This window comes from Mustela lutreola, chromosome 2 (assembly GCF_030435805.1).
Source record: "Mustela lutreola isolate mMusLut2 chromosome 2, mMusLut2.pri, whole genome shotgun sequence".
In the NCBI taxonomy this organism is placed as follows: domain Eukaryota; kingdom Metazoa; phylum Chordata; class Mammalia; order Carnivora; family Mustelidae; genus Mustela; species Mustela lutreola.
In genome coordinates, this window is record NC_081291.1 from 22807562 (window position 1) to 22827776 (window position 20215).

Below are 20215 nucleotides of genomic sequence, written 5' to 3' on the forward strand. Positions count from 1 at the left end.
GAAACGGTAGACCAGGTCGTATGTCTGTTTGCAGCTGCAAAAAACGAAACTCAGAAGAGACCAGTGACAGAGCTGAGACTAGAATCCAGGTCTTCCACCAGAGAGCCCAGTGTGGTCTACAGGTCCATCACAGGGACCCCCTTCCCCCGCCTCTTTCCCCCCAGCCTGTCTCAGAGCCACCAGGAGGAGATTCATGCTTGCAAATCTCTGTTCTTCCAATCAGCAAAGTTTGCCAGCCTGCTGAGTATTAGGCCATTCAGAAACTGCTTCAATCAGTTCTGAGTGCTCACATGAACAACTTTGTCACTTGAAGTTGTGTGATAGTGACTGTTATTTAAAACAAATGGGCCATGAGCCAGGTTTTTGTTCTCAGAAATTTTACTCATAGTAGGATTTTACCAGTGCATGTGTTACCATGTCTCAGCAACCAAGAATGGGCAACAGTGGTACCGCTTGTTAGAGTTCTCTCTCTCTTTCTTTTTCTTTCTTTTTTAATTTCTAATGCAAAGAAAGCAAAACAAAAAACAAAAACTTTATAAAATATTTTAAAGCAAAATTCTCTTTTGTAAAGCCCTTGGGTTTTCAGGTAACTCTCTTATTATCTTTGTAATCTTTTTCAAGAACTCAGATGAGCTATGGATCTAGAAATAAGAATACCCTGTTTTTATTATAACCATGTAAATTTCGTACTCCAAGTTCAAAATCAAAACACAGAGATTTGGGCTTAGATACTTCTGGTGAACAATTGAAATGAGGCCCACATAGTTGCTTTTTACGATGTATTTAAGAAAACAGATGGCATGATGCATTTTCATGTTGACACATGAACCTCCAGGGCCTCCACAACATCCTTCAGGGATGTCATTATGGATTGGGTGTGACTTTTTTTAAAACTCAAATTAATTTGGTGAAATTACCCAGAGCCGAGTCACCGTGTCCTTGGGAAGCCCAGCGGGCCTGGCAGCCCCTCATCCTCCTAAGGATGTGGTTTGCCTGAGCAGCAACGTACCCTGCCTCTCCTACAGGAGACGGACAGGGATTCTCCCTGGAGGAAAGAGCCCTGGGTGAGGAGTACAGAAAACATCTCTGAGTCTTTATCAGCTTTGGTTCACCCTGCAAACCCCCTGAGGTCATATCTTCTACAGGCCAGGCCCAGGACGCCTTGCAGCCCTGCCTCCCCCACTTCCCAGAGGGGGCAGGTGGGGACGGATCAGCCCTCACACAGACAACGACAGCTTTTGGGGCATCCAAAATGTGGGTGATTGGGGAGCGATGAGTGTCGTCCTTTTTCACTGGGCAGAGGGTGGCGCCTTGGTGAGGGTTTTAGTTTCTTATCTGAAGTATCAGCATCCCTGGGCTTTCAAGTATCTGTTCAGCACTTTGACAGACCAGAGTGGAGAGGGAGAGAGAAGAGAGAGAAGAGGGGTTGGGCTTATGTAAGCAGATCATTTCCCCCTTCGTTCATTGGGTTAGCTGGGTTGGGTTGTGTTGGGTGGGGTTGGATTGGGTTGGGTTGCATTGCATTGGGTTGTGTTGTGTTGGGTCGAGTTGGGTTGAGTTAAAGAAGTCCCTAATAGGGAGATGTGCCATCTTTGGGCTAGAAGGAAGGCAGAAGGAAGACAGATGTAACCTCTGTTAGAATCCAGGGCTGTGTGTGCGAAAGCTGTGCTGTTACCTCAGCTGCTTTCCTTAGCAGCTTTTTAATCGTACTTAGGAAATCCATAACTCATGTAGCTTGGCTCCTATAGCTATTCCCGGTTGGAAATGCAGATGGTTCCTTGGATGTGAAAATTGGGTAATCACCCACCTGACTCCCAGGCTTGCCGGAGCAAATGGGGGATTCTGTATGTACATGTAGATGGAGGATTGCAGACACCAAAGGCGGAGTAAACAACAAGCAGTTGGGAATGTGTACATGTTCTGCCAAAGCCTTTCCAGGACAGGTGTTCCCATAAATGGGCAACAAATCGTATTGCCTCTTCGTCTCCTATGGGGAAGACTTTTGGGAAAAGATCATGGCAAGGAAGCGGGGTTAGGGATGACAGTAGTGCTTCTTCGGTGTTCTATTTTCTGTGTGGGGAGGGAGAACGGGGCTGTGAGGTGGGTCTGTCCCAACCCTGTCCACTACTCTGGCGGGAAGCTGCCGGTGCTGCTAGAGGCACCTGCTCCCCCTCCTGGCTCTCAGTTTGGACGTGAAGGTCAGGAATGCTATAGCCAAACACACAATACCTGTGTTTGGCTACAGGTATTGAAGAAGCCCTACACCTGGCGTGTGAGCTCTCTGACCACAGCCTAGCCCTCCCAGGTCCTTGCTCTTTGACGTGTGATGCCTGCGCTCCGAGGAGGCTCTGGGGGAGGTGGGACATGTCTGAGTCCAGGCTGTTGGTGGGGGAGAGTGGGAGTCAGCAAGCCTGCCACGATAGCATGTGGCATTTTGGGCCTGGGCTCCTTGGGATCTTGGGGATTGTTGGTTTTCTAAGGGACAGCGCATGTGTGTTGGTGTCGTCTCTGCAGCTCTGACAGCCACGGTCTTGCTTAGGAAGACACTGTGCTATGTCCTGTCCACGTGTGTGGCCTCTGTTGCTGTGCTCGCGTGGCCGTACTCAGCGCTGTGTGTCCTGCCACAAGCCTGTTGTGTGGCAGGGCAGATGGCTCACGGTCCAGGTCCCCGAGGACGTCCTGACGTGTGCTTGTTCTCTCTGCTGCCCTCAGAGAATTCTCAAAGGAGCGAGAGAAGGCTAAAGCCCGGGGAGATTTCCAGAAGCTCCGGGAGAAGCAGCAGCTGGAGGAGGATCTAAAGGGCTACTTGGACTGGATCACCCAAGCTGAAGACATTGATCCTGAGAACGAGGAGGAAGGAGGAGAGGAAAGCAAACGAAACAGTATGTAACCCCTTCCTACTCCTGACCAGAGAGAGCTCAGGGGTGACTCAGGTGCCCACTGGGCGGAGCTGTTGCTCCCCCTTGACCCAGCCTGAGAGACAGGCAGCCTCCTCTCAGCAGCCCGGTTCTTTCCGCCAGCCCATCAGAGGGGACCGGGGCATTTACACCAGCTCTGAGACTCCGCCTGAGGTTTGGGACTCAGATTCGTGCCCGGTCACAGGGTCTGCCGCAATCGCTTGTCAGGAAATCGGGGACCCCCTTCTGTGGGGGCACCAGCCACAGTAGGACTCACGGTGACCCCACGGCATGGTAGCTGCAGCTCCTTCCCTGCGGGGTGAGCCATGTTCCTGGATGAGAACTTGAAGAGCAGGGTCCCTCTCTGTCCTCATGCCGCCTGGAGTGGCTCGCACCCGGGCTCCACACGCAAAGCCAGGCGCTCAGCCATTGTTAGCTGGGAAGAAACCAGCTCAGCCGACCGGGCAGGGCAAGGACGCATGTGAGTTGGCGTGGCTACTTGGAGCCCACTCCCCTCGTAGCCCACCATGGCACCAGGCCTCTCGGGCACATTCCGCAGTGGGAAGGCCCCCGGTGGCCAGCAACCCCTGGAGTTCATAGCCATCGTCAACCGAGGTGTCTCTTTTCCCTCAAAGAGGAGCTCGCACTCTTCCTGGGCCATCTGTGCCTCAGGTAAAAGCCGAAATCAAAATTCAATAGTAGATTTGACTGTGAGGCTTGTGGTTTGTTTGTAATCCAGAATAGTTCATTTTAAGGACAGAAAAGCTGTGTCAAAGATGCATGTCCCTTGAGAGGCCTGGGGAACCAAGGTGGGCCCTACCTCCTGGAAGATGGCGGAACGAGCGCCCCTAGGGCAGGGCCCCTGAGACATCATGCGGTCTCTCCTTCATCCAGCAAGGAGGACGCTTGTTGCCGGGGGCACTCGTGGGGTGGACAGGATGTGGTTTGCTCCTTCTGGGGATGGTTAGGCCTATGCATGCTGAGATGCTGCCCAGGGGGACAGAGACGCAGGTCGGGAGGGGTGGCATCTGTGTGCCCAGTGCTGAGGGGCTGAGGGCCGACTGCGGGGCTCCAGCGGGGAGCTGTGGGGCATTGGCCCCGAGCCTGGAAGGATGGAGGAGCCTGAGGTCAGTCAGTGTCAGGAGAAACCTTCTGAGCCACGGCAGAGTGTGAGGAGGGCCCGGGGGTGGTTCATTCGTTCGGCTGGTTGGGGGAGACGGGGCAGGGAGGCTGGGCGAGTGAGGCCAGTATGTGCCTCCTCTGTAGACAGCGGATCACACAAGTGAAGGCCGAGCGGCCCACGGGTGACTGAGGTGGCCTTTGGTTGCTTCTAGCGGAGGACTCTGGGTCTGTGCTACCATTGGGAGTGTGAGTTTCCTGTTCTCACTGTTGCAAATGACGGACTCAGTCCTGTGGGCTCCTGGGGGGCCAGCAGTGGGCAGACAGACTCCTCTTCTCCTCTCCCCGCTGCTTCCCAGGGTCACTGGTGCTGCTCCCTTGAGGAAGAGACAGGGGACACAGTGCCTGAGCATCAGGAAGCAGCTGGAGGATTTCTAGAGCAGCCTCTGTGTGCTGACTCTGAGATGGGAGTTCATGCAGGGGTATTCCTTCCAGTTCCAAACTGGGTGGTGTCCTCTGGGTCAGTGAGTATAAGAAGGGTGTCTGTGTCTTCAGGGCATTTGAGTCCAAATCCCAATGGGCTTCTTGCGGCTTCCGCGCCTACCATATGGCCGGCCACAGGCTGTTCTTGGAGCAGGAGGGATGCCTACCCCACTGTCTCCCTGCTCATTTCCAGACTGCAGCTTGGGTGCTGACCTTGGTTTCTGGGGATGGGGAGGGGTGGTGTGGGGTGGGGGTGTCTGCCAGCCACGTGCTCCCTCTCCCAGTGTAGCATGTCGTGTGTCAGTCAGCACAAGTATGGGTCCTTCTCCTGAGCACACCCCCTTCCTTTACCAGTGGAGCTGTGGCTGACGGGTTGCTGGGTGAGCCTTTCAGGCGGTGTCTTTTCACCCCTTCAATGCCCTAGCTTTGGAAATGGACAGGGTCCCCGTTCATGCCGCTAGCATCAGGTGTGGTGAGACTGTGCTTGTGCCTGGGGTTTGAGGAGTGGGTATTTTCTGTGGGCTCAAGGCAATGTCTTCTGATAGTCCCGAGAGCTCTCGCTCACTTTGTCTTGGCCCAGTACTTCCGGTGCTGCCAGCACGTGTGAAGGACCTGGCCACATTGTGACAAAACTTGGTGCCTCTGCCTTTGGAAACCTGGCTGTAGAGGGAAGTGGAGAAGCCAGGCCTTAGTGTAAGATGGAGACAAGCTGGCCGTGTGATCAGGGGGCCAGCAGTCTGCTGTGGGAGCCCTGAAGGGCACAACAAAGCAACGATGGGCACATCGTTGCAAGGGCACAAGGATGCAAGGGGAGGCTCCCTGGAGGAGGTGGTGTTCCTGCTGAACTCCAGGGAGGTGCTTGTCTGCGGCTTCCAAAGGCACGGGGGAGAGGCTTTTTTCTTAGGCTGGAGAAGTGGCATGAGCGAGGTACAGAAGGTGATCAGTGTTGCAAGCCCTGAAGCGCTGTGCTCAGTAGTATCATCAAGGAAAGAAACAACGGCCCTTTGAAAGTTGTCCATCCTCAGACTTCACTTTGTAACTAGGACTCCTCCCCCGGTAACGCCGCGCCACGTCCCTGTGGTTTGTGCTGGGCACGGTGCTGTGTGGCTCAGCCTGGGAACCAGCTGGACGTTCGATCCTGAAGAGCACATGCTTCCGTGGGTACCCTTGTCCTTTACCAGGCTCCTTTGGCCAGGTGCTGCGCTTTCCTGGACAGTGAGGTTCTGATCTCCTGAGCCACCAGATTCCCAGGACATGGGTGATGAGGGTCTGAAAGGAAGTCCTAGATCTCAGGCTGTGGGAACCATGCAGGGAGTTAACCGACCGACAATGAGAGCCCCAGGTCTCCTCCCGATGAGGATGTGGGCCTCCTCGAATATACTCCCAGCAGCCCAGACCTTTTGGCCAAGGAGAGCTGTCTTTTTCTTCCTGTCCATCTTCTTCCTGTCACAGCAAGAAACCCGAGGGGGACAGAGGATTTCCACAAGGCCTGCATCATCCCTTCATCAGCGGATAGTGGTTGGTTCACCGCCCGCACACTCCAGGTCTGGTCTCTGCCACCCGGTAGCAAGCAGTGCAGCGTGGGCAGGGCCATTACTAACGTGCTTCCTGGGTGGGTAAAAGCCAGGCCCACACTCCTAACATCCCAGCCCCGCTCTTGTTTTTTTTTCGGGGAGACGGGATGGGGCCCTCCCTGGGTGTCCTGGCTTTATTCTTGGTGCCTCAGGATGCTTAGCCACTGACTGCCCTTTCCAGCAGGGTCCTGGATGGGATTGGGACAGGTTCCTTCCAGGCATGGGGGAGTTAAGTGACAGTGTGGTAGTGTGACAGTTGTGACAGAAGCCCTTGCTATAGCCCAAGCCTCAGGCTGTACAAGCAAAGGCAGGACCTCAGGAAACATGAATGGCAGATGTCATAACCTTTGGAGGTGGGGCTAGATAGCACGCGGGTGTCCCTTCTCTGGAACTGGCTGCCATTGAGTTTTGTGACTCGGAATTTGGACTTGAGTGATAGGCAAACGACCCGATGTCTCTGAGCCCCCATTTCTCTGACGGCAAGAAGGTGATAAAGATACTTGCCTAGAGGTTGTCCTGAGGATTAAAGTTTGATTCGTGGCAGGAGTCACTGTAGCCACGGGAATACTTGGTACCGATGCTGTTATTAGACTACAGGATAACTTGACCTAAACATTGCAATTCTCGCAGATCCTCCTAGACCTCTAACCAACCTCAGGCTAAGGACCCCTTTTAGCACCACGTCCCTCTACTTTCCTGTTTGGGGACTGTGAAGTTCTACGTATTGATGAAAAACAAACCTGTTGCCCGGTCGGTCATGTTGAAGGTAGCGAGGCACGGCTTTCTGGCTCAGCGTCCGTTGGCGGTTTGTTGATGTTTGCTGTCGGAGAGCAGATGCCAAATCCAGGGCTTGGGCATGTGCACATCTCATCTCTTCTCTCTGATCTGCTAAACATCACCATCTGCTCCTGCGGTACCCACCTCTGGCTGTACATGACAGTCACCTGGGGAACGCGGACATCCTGGTGCTGTACCCTTCCCCCACCCCGACGAAGACTGGTCTGTGTGTGGCGGGACCCAGGCATGGCTTGATCTACTGCTCCCTGGAGGTTCCCGCGTGAAGCCGAGGTTGGGAACCCCTGAATGGTATCACACCGAATATCACACTGTCACAGGCCTCCACTGGAAGGAAGACAGACGGAGAGGCAGTCGGCGCCGTAACTGGGCTGTCTGCTGGCTCCCCTGGCTGGTAGCTCTAGCTTTGTGCGTTCGTGGAAGATGGAAAACGTCCATTCTGTAAATTTGCTCTTAGGAAGCTGGTGTTACATGGTTAATTGAATGGACAAAATTCCCTTGGAAGTTAGTTCCTAAGCATTTGGGACATTTTCAAGGATAATTTATTTAACTTTTTGCTGAGCCTCAAGTTTCTTAAGAAACCCTGCCAAATCTCAAAGTGATTTTTTAGACGTATGCAGCTGCTTCTCTGTTAACAATGGCGTTTTTCTAGGGCCATTAAAATCTGGAAGCCTAAAATTCTATTTTAAACTCTTCTCATTGTCAGTGATTAGTCTTTTTTTTTTTTTAAAGGAAAAAAAAAAAGCATTAAAAATAATGAAATCGTTTTAAAGGGAGCTCATTCTAAAATTCTGGCCGGAAAAGCAGGGCCGTTTCACTGTGGGAACTATTAATGTTCAATGATCAGTGTAAGAGGGTATACATGCTGCCCACAAGGAGGTCTCTTGCTCAGAGATCCCAGAGGCTGCCCCGCCCCACCGGTTAGGACTCTGCCCCTCCCCCACCATGTGTCCACACCCCAGGTTGCCACAGCCAGTCCCCTCCCTTCCCCGTGCACCACTTGTGTGCCTTTTACTGAGATGTTTGATTTGGGGGTGGGCAGGAAACCAGGGATGGTGTAGCTGTTTCCCAGCATGGAAATGTGCTGGTCCAGTTTCAAAGCTTGTGTCTTCCTAAAGCGACTTACCGAACTGCTTTCATCACAGTTAAACCAGCTCAGAGCGCAAATTCAGAATGCAAGACAGTCCTCTGAAGGCTGTAAATTCAGCAAATAGCAGCACTTAGAGTGGCATGCCTCAGGAGGGTTGCCCTGTTTCTGGAGGTGGATGGGAGTGCCTCTGACCAGGAGAGCTGATGGAGGTGGGCCCAGCACTGCAGCCGGCTGGGAGACCGCCCCCCCCCACCACCACCACTGGGCTGGTGGTACAGGGAGCAGAGCCCACCCTAGGCAGGTCTTCTAAGAGCTGGCAGGAGACGGGATGGTCGCCCCAGCATGGACATGAGGTGAAGGCCCTCCAGCCAGGTTTGTAGACCCCAAGTCAGGCTGTGTGTGCTTATTTTTAATATATTTTAATTGCAAAAATAATATTTGCTCATTGCCAAGAATTCGTATATCAAAGTGTATAAAGGATAAGAGAATGAGACTGGGCCATTGGGGGTCTGTTCTTTGCGACCTCACCTGTGCACGTGGGAACATACGTGCTTTCACGGGCAGCCTGCGCATGTGTCCCCACATCATCAAGCTTGGGGGGGCACAGCCACTTGCCTTTCTCACTGAACCATGTGCCACAGACTGCGAGCTCCTGGAGGTAGGAACAAGGTCTGTTTCTGTCCTTCACTGTGTGGCAGGCACCTCGTGTGGTCCAGTGAGTCTGTGTTTCATGAAAGAAAGCAGAGTAAGAATGCCTCATTTATCAGGGCCTTCCTGTGTGTTAGATGCTGTTCTAAGGGTCAGGGGTGTATGTGAATCCATTATTCCTTCCAGGGTTCTGGGAGGCAAGCACTTGACAGATGATGGGGAAATTGAAACACAGAGGGGTTAAGTAGCTTCCCAGGGTCCCACGCCCGTCACGTGGCCAAGTGGGGTTTGAATGCAGGTTTCGCTGCAGATGAGCCACCATTAATCCCCGCAGATGTGTGCACCTGGGTCTGCACACACATGCTCACAGTCTTGTGGGAGAAAGTTCCAGAAAGGGATTTGCTGGGTCAGAGAGGATGCCTGTTTTAGAAATGTGTCCTGCCATTGGTATCCATTTACATTCCCACCCATCATGCTCGTGAGTGCCCATGTCCTGTGTCCTTACCCACACGGCATTCCTTCTGCTTCCCCTCTTGCCCATGAAGCTCCTTTCCCTGAGCACAGGGCCCCATCCTGAAGATCAGCCCACCGGCTAATATCGTGATATCCTGTCCCAGAGCCAGAGGAAGCTGGAGACCCTAGAATCATTCTTCTTGGGACCTAGTGGCCACAGGGCCACTGTACGTGTTGTACCTTGCCAGCACCTGTGTTACTGTATTTACTGTTTACCACTTCCTAAGGTAAGCAGATTAGCAAAAGCAAGTAACCTGTCTGTGCTCATCCAGTTGGGAAGTGGCAAGGCTGAGATCAGACCTGGTTTGTCCAAGTCCAGAGCATGCCCTGTAAACTCCCACATGTCCTTCCCACATAGCGGTACCGGCCAGACTGCCCAGCTGGTCAGCACCCGGGACTCCTGGCCGTGGCTGAATGCCCTCTCCTGAACACCCTTCTTGGTGGGGTGGCCAAACCCTGGGAAGCCTTGTCTGGTGGTGTGGTTGGTTGGCTGGTTATTTGGGACAGGCACCCTCACTGCAGAAAGCGCTGCTCCGCTCCACTGTTCAGACCCTGAACTATAGATGTCCAAGTAGGACTCTTGAGGTTTCGCGTATCAGAGCCGGTGGCTGCAAGCTGCCTCTCTGGGCCTAGGGCTCTGTTTGCGTTGCTCCTGCTGCCCTCTACCGAGTCATAACGACATTGCCTGTGTTCCACCTGAAGGAGTCACGGTGGCCGACCTGCTAAAAGAGGACAAGAAGAAAAGGAAGTTTTGCTGCTTTCGCCAACACAGGGCTAAAGATCACGGTAAATGACCGGGGGTGAACTCCAGTCGGGAGCCTCCTCTCCTGAGGCTTCTGGAGCCTTCTTGCACACAGGCCTGGTGTGACGTGCATGTGTGTGCTGGCGTGGTGTGTTTGTCAGACGCCTATGTTTTAACTGCTTGATTCCTCTGAACTTTGGTCGTGTTCTTTTCTTCTTGTCTTTACCCCAACTGTGTGGTTTTGCCCAGACAGCATTGCAGTTTCCTTTTTGTTTGAACTATACCTTTTAAAGAAGCAGCGGAACCCACTCAGAACATTTATTTAATTCAGCATGAATATTCTTAGACTGGAAGACAGACTTCTTAAACACTTTTCCCCAATGATGCTTTTTCATCTAAACTGTTTAGAAATTCCAGTGTTGTTATTTGATTGATTTTGATTTTCCAGGTTACATTTTTCACAGGGCCTGCTGGTTTTTCACCCTCGGGCTGGGACATACTAGAGCTCATAGTGCCAGTTTCAAGAATGAAGTTAAAAATAGACTTCAAGGATGCGAAGATTGTGGGGTGGGGATGGGGGTTGGGGAGGCACTTGCCTTTGTGAGCGGGGAGGAGGAAAGGACTAATGTGGGGGCACAGTTCATTTTCGAGCTCTGCTGTCAAATGAATGCTACACGCAGACCCTCGCTGGAAACCCTGGGGTCAGTGTCAGGACCATCCGCGTGCAGGGCGGTTAAGGCAGACGGCTTGGGTCCTGTCCTTGCCAGGCCACCACTGTAGTCTTACAGCGGTGTAGCCCCCTGCCCATGCACACCGCATGGTAAACAACCAGGTTTACCTGGTTGCTGCCACCGAGGTCGGCCCTGGTCAGACAAATCTGGAGGAAGAGTCTCTTTGACTGTAAATAGGGCCACAAAGCCAGCTGCCAAGGGAGCAGAGGGGACACGCTGCACTGTTTTCTTGGTAGTAGCCTCTGCTACTACCAAGTAGGACACTTGGGGTTTTGCATATGAGAGCCCATATGGGATGGGGACGTTGTCCTGGAAATGTTGAGCTCGTAGGGTGTAGGATTTGGAACAAGCCACAGGTGGTCAGACTGAAGGCTTTTGGAGCAGATGAGAATAGAGAGTATCAGACATAAGCCCCCACCCCCGGCCTCCGGAGAGCGCACTGTGGGCCTGAGAAGAGAAGGAACCTGTGTGGTTGGGGGAGGGGGATGGGGGCATCCAGTTAGGGCCTGGGGGCCCAGGGCTGGCTCAGCCAGGCTTAGTGTCTGCAGAGGCTTATGGAAAGAGCTGGCCTTGGTGCAGCCCCTGGAGGCCTCTGCAGGAAGAACAGGCGTCAGGTAAGCAGGACATTCTGTTACTGACGTAACACAAAAGCATTTTCAAAGACTGACGGAGGGCCTAGGCTCTGGGGCATTACTGTGAGAAGATGAGAAGTCTGTGTCCAGAAGAAAGGAGTCCTCCCCTTGGTCATGCAGGTGCCTGTCGTCCTGAGCAGGGGCTCGCACCGTGTGACTTTTTGAGGATATTTTGCTAGCTTTCTGAGGCATATGGGGAGAGGAAGTAGCCTCATGTTTTCAGGAAACTTTCCGTTTTGAGTGGGAGAGGTCTTTTATTGACTGAGATACCCAGACACCCTAACAAAGGCCCTGGATAAGGCTGGGGGTGGGGATGGCCCTAGTAGGGGTGCGGCGTTCCTCGCGTCATTAGTCACACAGAAGTAATTCTTGTCAGGGCATCATTCTGGCTCTAGACACAGAAACCTTGGTCTGGCCTTGACCCACATTTCCCAAGAAGAGGCTGGCTTCTTCACAGCAACCAGAGTCTGTTACCTTGTGACGGCTAAGCGTGTCACTACTGGCAGGCACAGGCAAATTCCTTCAGGGGATGTCATGGCACGTCACATGCTTGTCAGGAAAATAAGATAAAAAAAAAAAAAACCCAGGAGATCTTGGCTTCGGATCTGCTGTTCCCAAGGAAGGCAGCCATGACTGTCATTGCTCAGCTGTCCAGCCTCCTGCCCCCACCCGTTGAGAGGGAGGCATGAGAAGGGTTGGAGGCAGATTTGGAGAGGCATCCCTGACCGTGCAAGGGTGCCTGTCCTGTGGAGAACGGGGCGCGAGGCTCCCAGACGCCCAGGGCATCTGTGAAGGAGGCTGTTTGGTGTGCCAGGCTCAAGAAGGAGGCTGGGGTCTTCCGGGCTCAGCTGGCTTGGGTCCCCGGACTCCAGTGGCATATGAGCACTCTCGGGGAGCGGGGGGGGGCGGCGGGTGAAGGGGTTGCTTCTCCCTTCCCCAGTGGCTCTCCCTGGAGGAGCCTTGGGAACGCTTCTCCTGACTGGGCTTCCTGGATCCTGGCGGTCCTCCTGAGGGGCACTGGGCGGGGGCTTCACAACACTGCTCCTTCCCTGCTCTCTGCGCCGAGCTGGGGGACGGCAAGGGAAAGCCACCTGGCACTGGTGAAACCAGACAGCCTGTGGGTGTTTCCTCTTCAGAGCAGTTCAAGCAGGTCAGAGGTACGTGGGTCTTACAGATAATGTCACCCAACAGCTCGTGTTCTAGGTTAGCCAACGGAGCCCAGGGTGGGAAAGGGAAAGGACTTGTCCCCACATTTCTGACAAAGGCCCAGCTTCTCTGACATTCCTCTTTGCGTCTTTTGACCCGAGTAGCCTCTGTGATGCTGTGCCTGTTAATAGTGAACATAAGGGGCGCCTAGGTGGCTCGTCCCCCCTCTGCCTGCGGCTCAGGTCATGATCTCAGGGTCCTGGGATCGAGCCCTACATCAGACTCTCTGCTTGGCAGGGAGCCTGCTTCCCTCTCTCTCTCTGCCTGCCTCTCTGCCTACTTGTGATCTCTCTCTCTGTCAAATAAATAAATAAAATCTTTAAAAAAAAAATAGTGAACATAATTTTGGGGCTGCCTATTTCAACCCACATGCAGACCCATTTACCACGTGTGTGTGATGGGCACGCACACTCCCATCCATGAAAATGCTAGCTAGTTGTGCTGGCCTGAGAAGCCGTGTGTTTTCCCACTGTATTTTGTGCGGCATTGCCCATAATGCCATCCGGGCCCAGCAGCAGTTCTTAGCAACAGCATGGCATGCCCTCCCCTGAGAGTTCCAAGTGGGCCCCCCACCTCCCCACCCCCACCCCCCCCCAGGCCAGGGTAGCTTTCATCTGCCGTCCAGGGCCTGCCGGGCTGCTGTCTGGCTTCCCCTCCTCCCTGGCGGCAGCAGCCGTCATGGCCTTTGCGTCATGTCCTTTGCTCGGTGCGTCCACATCGAAGCCTCGGGGTCTGGCCTGCAGCTCTTGGAGATCGCAGCACCTGGGAAAGCTTGCGAAGCCTGGGCCTGCACTTCCCCAGGTTTGCAGAAGGCAGGTTGCGGTGCAAGTCAGCACCCCATTCTAGGTGTAGGCTGGTCCTAATACCTGGTTTCACCCCAGATTCTGGAAATAGTTTTAAAACTTGAATTTTTTTTAAAAAATGAAAACTTGCTCTACAGAGTTCCCGAGTTCCCTGGAATGTGTGAGAGAAAGGATTTACAGCTGCTTTGCCTGCAGATGGCCCCTTGGCTTGCTTCTGTCTCTAGAGGACATGGTGGGACTTGGGGCAGGGGTGGGGGGCTGGGCTCTGCCTGCATTCCTAACCAACCCAGCGCTTGTCAGCAATTATTGTTGACTGCATCCTGAAGGGGACAAGGTGCTCCCCCTGCACTTGGGGCAGCCATGAGGCTGTGGCAGCCAGTTGAGGAAAGGGCGTGTGTTCCAGGAATTTCCCCATGGGCCTACTTACATGGATTTTCGTAAAGTCCCAAAAGTCACCACGACGACTTGACCTTTGTTCTCTCTCGCTCTCTGCTGGGGTGGTCTCCTGGAGCCGGTCTGACTGTATACCAGGTTTCTGGGGGTTAACTGAGGTCATCAGGACAGCCAACCAGGCTGATGGACAGTAGGCTTGATTGGCTTTGGGACTTTTAACGTGTGGCATTCTGAGGATCTACCACCATATCCCAATGTGTACCAGCATATGTAAGTAAATTAAGTATGATTTTTTTTTAAGGGCATACCAATATACATGTTAACATGTACTGATTTTAAAACGTATCCCAGTATATCTGAGCACAGCCTGCAGGCACAGGGGGCATGGCCAGCTGGAAAGCTGGAGAGCTTTCTCACACCTGAGCTGTGCGTCCCGAGGCAAGTTGGCCAGGTCTCTGATCTGTGAAATCACAGAGCTGCTCCGTGGGATCTCAGAGGCCTCTTCCAGTTCTAAGAGACTGTGATCCTCCTGTCTTGACAGTAAAAACACAGATGAAGTCCCATTGGGATGAAGTGAAATGAAACTCATATCAGTTTTTTAGCTTTAAAAAATAATGAATGCCCAGTATGAGGGAAGGGTGAAATGCTGATGTACAAATGAGCTCCTTTTGCCTGTGGTGTGGTCTCCATACCGTGGGGAAAGGAAACGCTCCCATGTGACCTAGAGGGAGAGGTTAGAGCAGAGAGAGAAGGGCTGCCAGGGCCCCATCAGAGCCAGATTCCTCTGCACGGGTGAAGCGACTGGATCATGGTCCATTTCTGGGACCAAATGAGGCCACCCAATTCTAGCACAGTCACTGTGCTCTTCCTCCCCCTCCCCCTGGCCGCCTCCTCAGCTCTGGTTGATGTCATTCCGGAATTTGTTTATTGTGGGACCATGGTGCTCTCCGTGTCTAACCATTAAGACCGAAAAGTTGCTATCTCTACAGCAGGCAACCATCAGACAGAAATGACTCGCTCGAGATAGAAAAGTTACAAACCAAGAGTGGAGGCCAAAGCTGACTCAGGTGTGCGGAAGACTGTTTACACTAGGGGTCTCTCTGTCGGCACGGTCACAGCAACGGGACCCTGGGTTTGGGCCGTGCACCCGAGTGTCCCTTTGCATCCAGGAGGCTCCAAGAGAACTTTCTTGAGGTGACAGCTCTCATATCTGAGCCTCACCGATTGCCCAACCTTGTGGACCCACACAGAATGACCCAGGACTATGAGGAAAACTCACCATGTGTTCTGTCTCTCTCAGTTCTGCCAATAGCCCCAGAGGAGAAGATGGAGTTTTGGAGAAGTTCAGCCACTGGGGTGGGGGTGGGGGTGTTAAACTGGGATCTGGCCAACTTCAGCATCCACTCTTAGCTCCCAAAGGATGGAGTCCAGCTGGGGGGCAGGGAAACTTCTCTCCATCCGTGCAGCCCCGACATCGTGCCACACCATTAACTTGGTTTCTATCTGGGAAGTTCGCCTTTATTTCTTATCTTTCTACCCACTTGGTTGTCATGTCCAGGGACCAGCTCGTACATTTCAGTCACTGATAGCTGGCATGGAGCCAGAAATGCAAAATGCCCCCCCCACACACACACACACATAGGCAGGGTATAATTTATCTGCTTTGATCAAACGGTTGGAGAAAAAAAGCTTTAAAGAATCGTGTGCAGCAGGCACACTGCTCTCATCCCGGGACGTGGCCGCAGAGGCTGAAAAGCCACAAAGACTGAGCCTGTTTGGAAGAAGTTTGCTCTTTTGGAAAGAATACAGCCCTAGAGTGATTGGTGGTAGAACCCGTGAGAGGCAGAAGTGGCCCTCGAGACTGTATAGTTAGCACCGCTGCTCTCTGCGTGGGACACTATAGTCCACAGTGAGGTTTGACTGTGCCCAGCCCAGTCAAACGCTAACTGCCCCCGGCCACGGACCCCCACTCCTGGCCCCAGGTCAACTGCTCTCAACTTCTGTCCCCTTAGTAGTGACAGAAAGTAACAAGAAAGTGACAAGAAAAACTAATGTTCCACAGAGATGACTCACGGTCATATCTGTCAGAGTGTCCCACTGTGATTTTCTTTGTCATCGAAGAAAAGGGTGACCTATGGGAGGAGCCCATAGCAATGAACTTCATCGGATTTTATAATATTTTCATCTTTTCAAGTCAGTCATGGAGAAAAGGATTGCCTGAGCAGCTTTGTGCCTCTGTGTGTGTGTGTGTGTGTGTATCTTTATGGAGCTTTTGTTCAAGATTTTTCTGTAGTTGGGTTGTGTGTGTTTTTTAGGTTGTTTATTTTTGTTTGTTTTTTGCTTGGAGTCATAAAAAAGTCAATCAAAGTTTGTAGTTGGTTTGTTTTGACTTAATTGAGGAAGAAAGGTTATTCTAAGGGAATACCAGTAGTGTGATGTGGGTCTGTTCTGCTCGTTGTACCTTTGCCGCCTTTGCCTAAATGCTTCCGGACACAGCTGTGGACTCCCACCTGGGCAGGCGCCGTGTCTTGGGTGCCCACAGAGGGGAAAAAACTCTCTGGTGCCCTCAGAAGAGCAGTTTCTCGGCTCTCTGGGTCTCTTGGGTCAGGCCTTTATCCTTGTCATTCACAGTGTCCCTGGCCTGAGCAGGGCCCACAGACCTGCAGCCACAGCACAGAGGTCATGGACCCAGCTCCTCTGGGCTGTGTGCCTCGGGTCCTCAGGATCGCCTGTGGCACCACAGAACCACTACCAACTTTTGCAGGTCGAAGTTGAGCATCCTTGCTAAGAGGAGCTGTATTGGCAGAGCACACAGGAGGAAGGCCTTCCTGTAGATACCACCGATTCTAGAAAGATGGTCGCTACAGTTCAAAAGGATGCATCAGGGCAAAGAAGTGCATGTAGTTGGGTGATCCCCCCCCATTTCTATCTTCAGTGACCCCCTCGCTGAACCCTAGGGCAGAATTCATTATTCCTTACTGCAGGTTTCCAGAACTTCTTGCAGGGATCCCCAAGGTGGCTCATTTTGTAGTTCATGGAAATCTGTGGGCTTTCCAAGGCAGGTGCAATGTTTCGTGTTCTCCTTCTCCTTCAAGACCTGGCTCCAACCCCTGCTTAGGATGCCGATAGGGTTGAATCAGGTGGATGAGAAATAATGCCCACATGCCTAACGGTGGGTCACTGGGCCTCCCAACACAGTTGGTGCACCTCTGCTCAGGGTCCAGCTGCAGAGGGGTGAGACATGCCCACAGACCCTGGACACTGAGACCATGATCAGGCTTGCCCGCTGGTCACCGGTTGGGAGAAAACCTTCTACCCATAAGACTGTACTTCCTTTTTGCTCTAGTTCTGGCTAGTTTGGAAAGACCCTTCTGCATACTGTCTTCACACACTCATGGGAAATGAGCAGACCAATTAGCCAATAATGAGTAGAGCTCTTAAATTTTTTTAAAAAGATTGTGTGCGTGGTACCTTCATGTTCTCCTGCATCCATTGCCTCTTCTCCTTCTGTATATTTATGATAAGAATTCATATATCAAGTCGTGGTCTAGTCACAGATTTTCTAGAGAGAAGCAGCTGGGACCAGCGAAGATGTCGCTCTTTCTGGTGGCCTCTCAATCCTCTCCTGGAAGTCAAGACAGTAAGCTGGTCCCAGGCACAGTGACTGGATTCAGTTTGGCCCCTAGACTTCTTTGCCCTGGGGAGAGTCGGAATGGACAGAGCTTCCTCCTGTTGGGGAGGGGAGGGGTGCTCCAGGGGCTCTCTCGGCAGATTGGCACATCACGGAAACAGACTCCGCAGTGGAGGTGCCTGGCCTCTCACTCTTCCTCGCCCTCCTCCTGGGCTCCCAGGGGGCCTGCCTGGAGGCAGCAGGCCCACACCTGGGCATGCAGCACCTCCAGCATGCCAGCTAAAGCCTTGTCTTCTCCCTGCAGCCAGCATGCCCACCAGCGAGACGGAGTCGGTGAACACGGAGAACGTAAGTGGCGGAGGCGAGAACCAAGGCGGCTGTGGGAGTCTCTGGTGAGTGTGGAGGCCACTTGCCCTCCTTTTGCCTCCTGTCTTCTTAGAGGAGCACCTGTGGGGCAGGCATCCCCGGCCACGGCCTCAGACGCACGAGGGGTGGGTGGGCTCACCCTGGACCCCTCGGTCCCCCTCCCCCACCTTCCCAGGCCTGGACCCCTCGGTCCCCCTCCCCCACCTTCCCAGGCCTCCAGACCCCCAGCATTTCACATGCCTCTTCCCCCCAGAGCAGCCCGTCCTTCCGAGGCGGAGCCTGCGGCAGGGCGTGCCAGGTAACCCTGCAATTCCACTGTGTCCACTAGGTGCTGGTGGAAAAGAAGAGGCACGGCCAAGGCTGGGCCCTCGGGGTGTCGGCGGTGGGGGTAACAGGCCTGATTCTCCTCCCGGTCTGGTTTTGGCATCGGTGCTTTGACGAAGAGCTTGTATGGCACAGTGGCTGACAGAATGTGCTGCATATTTCAATTTCCCTTCCCTGGCGGGTTCCGCCCACCTCCAGCGTGGCGGCTGGCCCCGGAAGGGCTGCCCTTCTTTGCTCACGGCACTGGTTTCCGGTGCCCTGCACCACCCTCTCCTAACAGCGGAGGGCGCCACCACATCCACCCCCCCACCCCCCACCCCCCACCCCCGTTGGCTTCTGTCTAGATGACCTGGTCCCCAGCGGGGACCAGTGGTGTTCCATGTGCAGAGTCCTGCCTGCTTTGGGGAGCCCATGCAGTTTGGTTTCATTTGCTTCCTGCTGGTATCCCTGAGGTCTTATCTCTGTAAAGTAGAGGCGGTGTTTTTAAGAGAGTTTGATCATCTTGGCAGTGATTAATAAAAATGTTGTGTTTAGGGCAGAGGGCTCAGCTGTTAAAGAAGTGAATCTGCCTCTGTTGTCTCGCTCTGCCCTCCCTACAACATTGTGAAGTAGGCGGGGGGGATGGGTTCGTCTTCCTCATTTTACAGATGAGAACACTGAGGCTCAACCCGGTGTGCTGCTTGCCCAAACCCATGCAGTTGTTGAACAGCAGAGTTGGGACTCCTAGTCCAATGCTCTTTTCGCTGTAGCAGTAGCACATGCTGCTGCTAGAGTGGCTGAGATGCGAGCAGGGGAGGCCCCACTGACTTCACTCTGGGGAAATGAGGTCAGGGGAGAGGAGCCCCTGGGCATCACGGCCCCTGACAGGGCTGCGCAGGGCCGCTGGCTAAGAGTCTTCTCTTACCTCGGCCCTGGACCCCTGGACAGTGTCAGCCTGGCCTGCCTGGCCCTGACAGCGCCTTTTCTCCTGCTCCGCTCTCACCACTGCTGGCTCACTGGGGGAGCTGGGAATGCTGAGCCCAGGCTTCTGTGCATGGCTTTTCTGATCTCTCAGCTGAAGTGACCAGGAGAGTCTGCTCAAGCCGTCCTAACAGAAATCCTCTTCTCTTTGTCTTTCTTGCAGCCAGGCCATCTCAAAATCCAAGCTCAGGTCAGTATCTTCTATTTTTTCCCTAAGCCTGCATGTTGGTGTTTTACTTTCTCACTTCTCTATTCTACATGGAGTTGTTTTAGACTTGATCTTTACTCTGTGGGCAAGGACATTCCTATCAAAGAGTGGTCTGTACAGTCAATATTCAGCACCTGCCTTGGAGAGCAGTGTAGCAGATGCTAAAGATGTTGCCTCAAAACAAACCAATGAGACACAACAATGAAAAACTTCTTGTCACTAATCAAGTCTTTCATATCCCCCCCAACAATGAGTCATTTCTCAAAGAGACATATTTCTTGTCACTTTTCTGCTTAAAAGTCCTCTATAGAGAAGGAGGTTCGAGAGGTGTTCTGAGATGGTAGTGATGTTCTGTTCATTGCTCTAGATGCAGGTTACGTGTTTAGTTGCTAAAATCTCATTGAACCTGTACCTATGATTTGTGTACTTTTCCATGTAAGTGTTATTTTTCAACTAAAATGACATTTTATCATTATATACAAAAAGTACCTTGAAATGGACATGGAAGTACATGTAAAACCTGAAATTATAAATATTCTAGAAGAAAACCTACAACGTCTTTGTGACCTTGGGCTGGGCAAAGGTTTCTTCTTGGATACAGCACCCAAAACACTGGCCATATGAGTCGATAAGCTTCAGACCAGAAGAAAAAAATATTTGCAAAACATTTGATAAAAAGGACTAGTAACCACTATATAAAAAGAAGACCATGTAAATACAATGTGCATAATAAGAAAACAATAAAAAAATGGTCAATAGATTTCAACAGGCATGTCACCAAAAAGAGATAGGGATGGCAAAGAAGCACATGGAGTGACCATTGGTCACTAAAAAAATGTAAATCAAAATCGCAGTGAGACACCACTGCATACCTTTTAGATCATTTTTTATACCTGTGGGTCAAATTTTAAAATATGACAATACCGAGTTCTGACAAGGATGCAGCTCAGCAGGAATTCCCACCCATTCCTGCATGGTGAATGGCATGGCCATTTTAAAAACAACTTGGCCATTTCTTAGGAAGTTAAACATATGTTTATCGCATGACCCAGCGATCCCACTTCTGACGTATTCATATAAAATGAAGGTATATGCCTGCA

The 20215-nt window shown here is 52.5% G+C and overlaps 1 protein-coding gene across 19 annotated transcripts in view; it reads left to right on the plus strand.

The window, feature by feature from the left end:
• CACNA1D (calcium voltage-gated channel subunit alpha1 D) overlaps positions 1–20215 on the plus strand; it is a 297449-nt gene that overhangs the window by 190611 nt on the left and 86623 nt on the right. For 11 of the 19 annotated variants that reach the window (XM_059161194.1, XM_059161193.1, XM_059161195.1 and 8 more), the window contains exons 9-12: positions 2713–2882; positions 17562–17649; positions 17952–18011; positions 19071–19097. In XM_059161194.1, the coding sequence (XP_059017177.1) occupies positions 2713–2882; positions 17562–17649; positions 17952–18011; positions 19071–19097 (345 nt within the window). The remainder of the gene's footprint in view (positions 1–2712; positions 2883–17561; positions 17650–17951; positions 18012–19070; positions 19098–20215) is intronic. The other 8 variants (XM_059161184.1, XM_059161189.1, XM_059161197.1 and 5 more) reach the window with 1 other exon arrangement.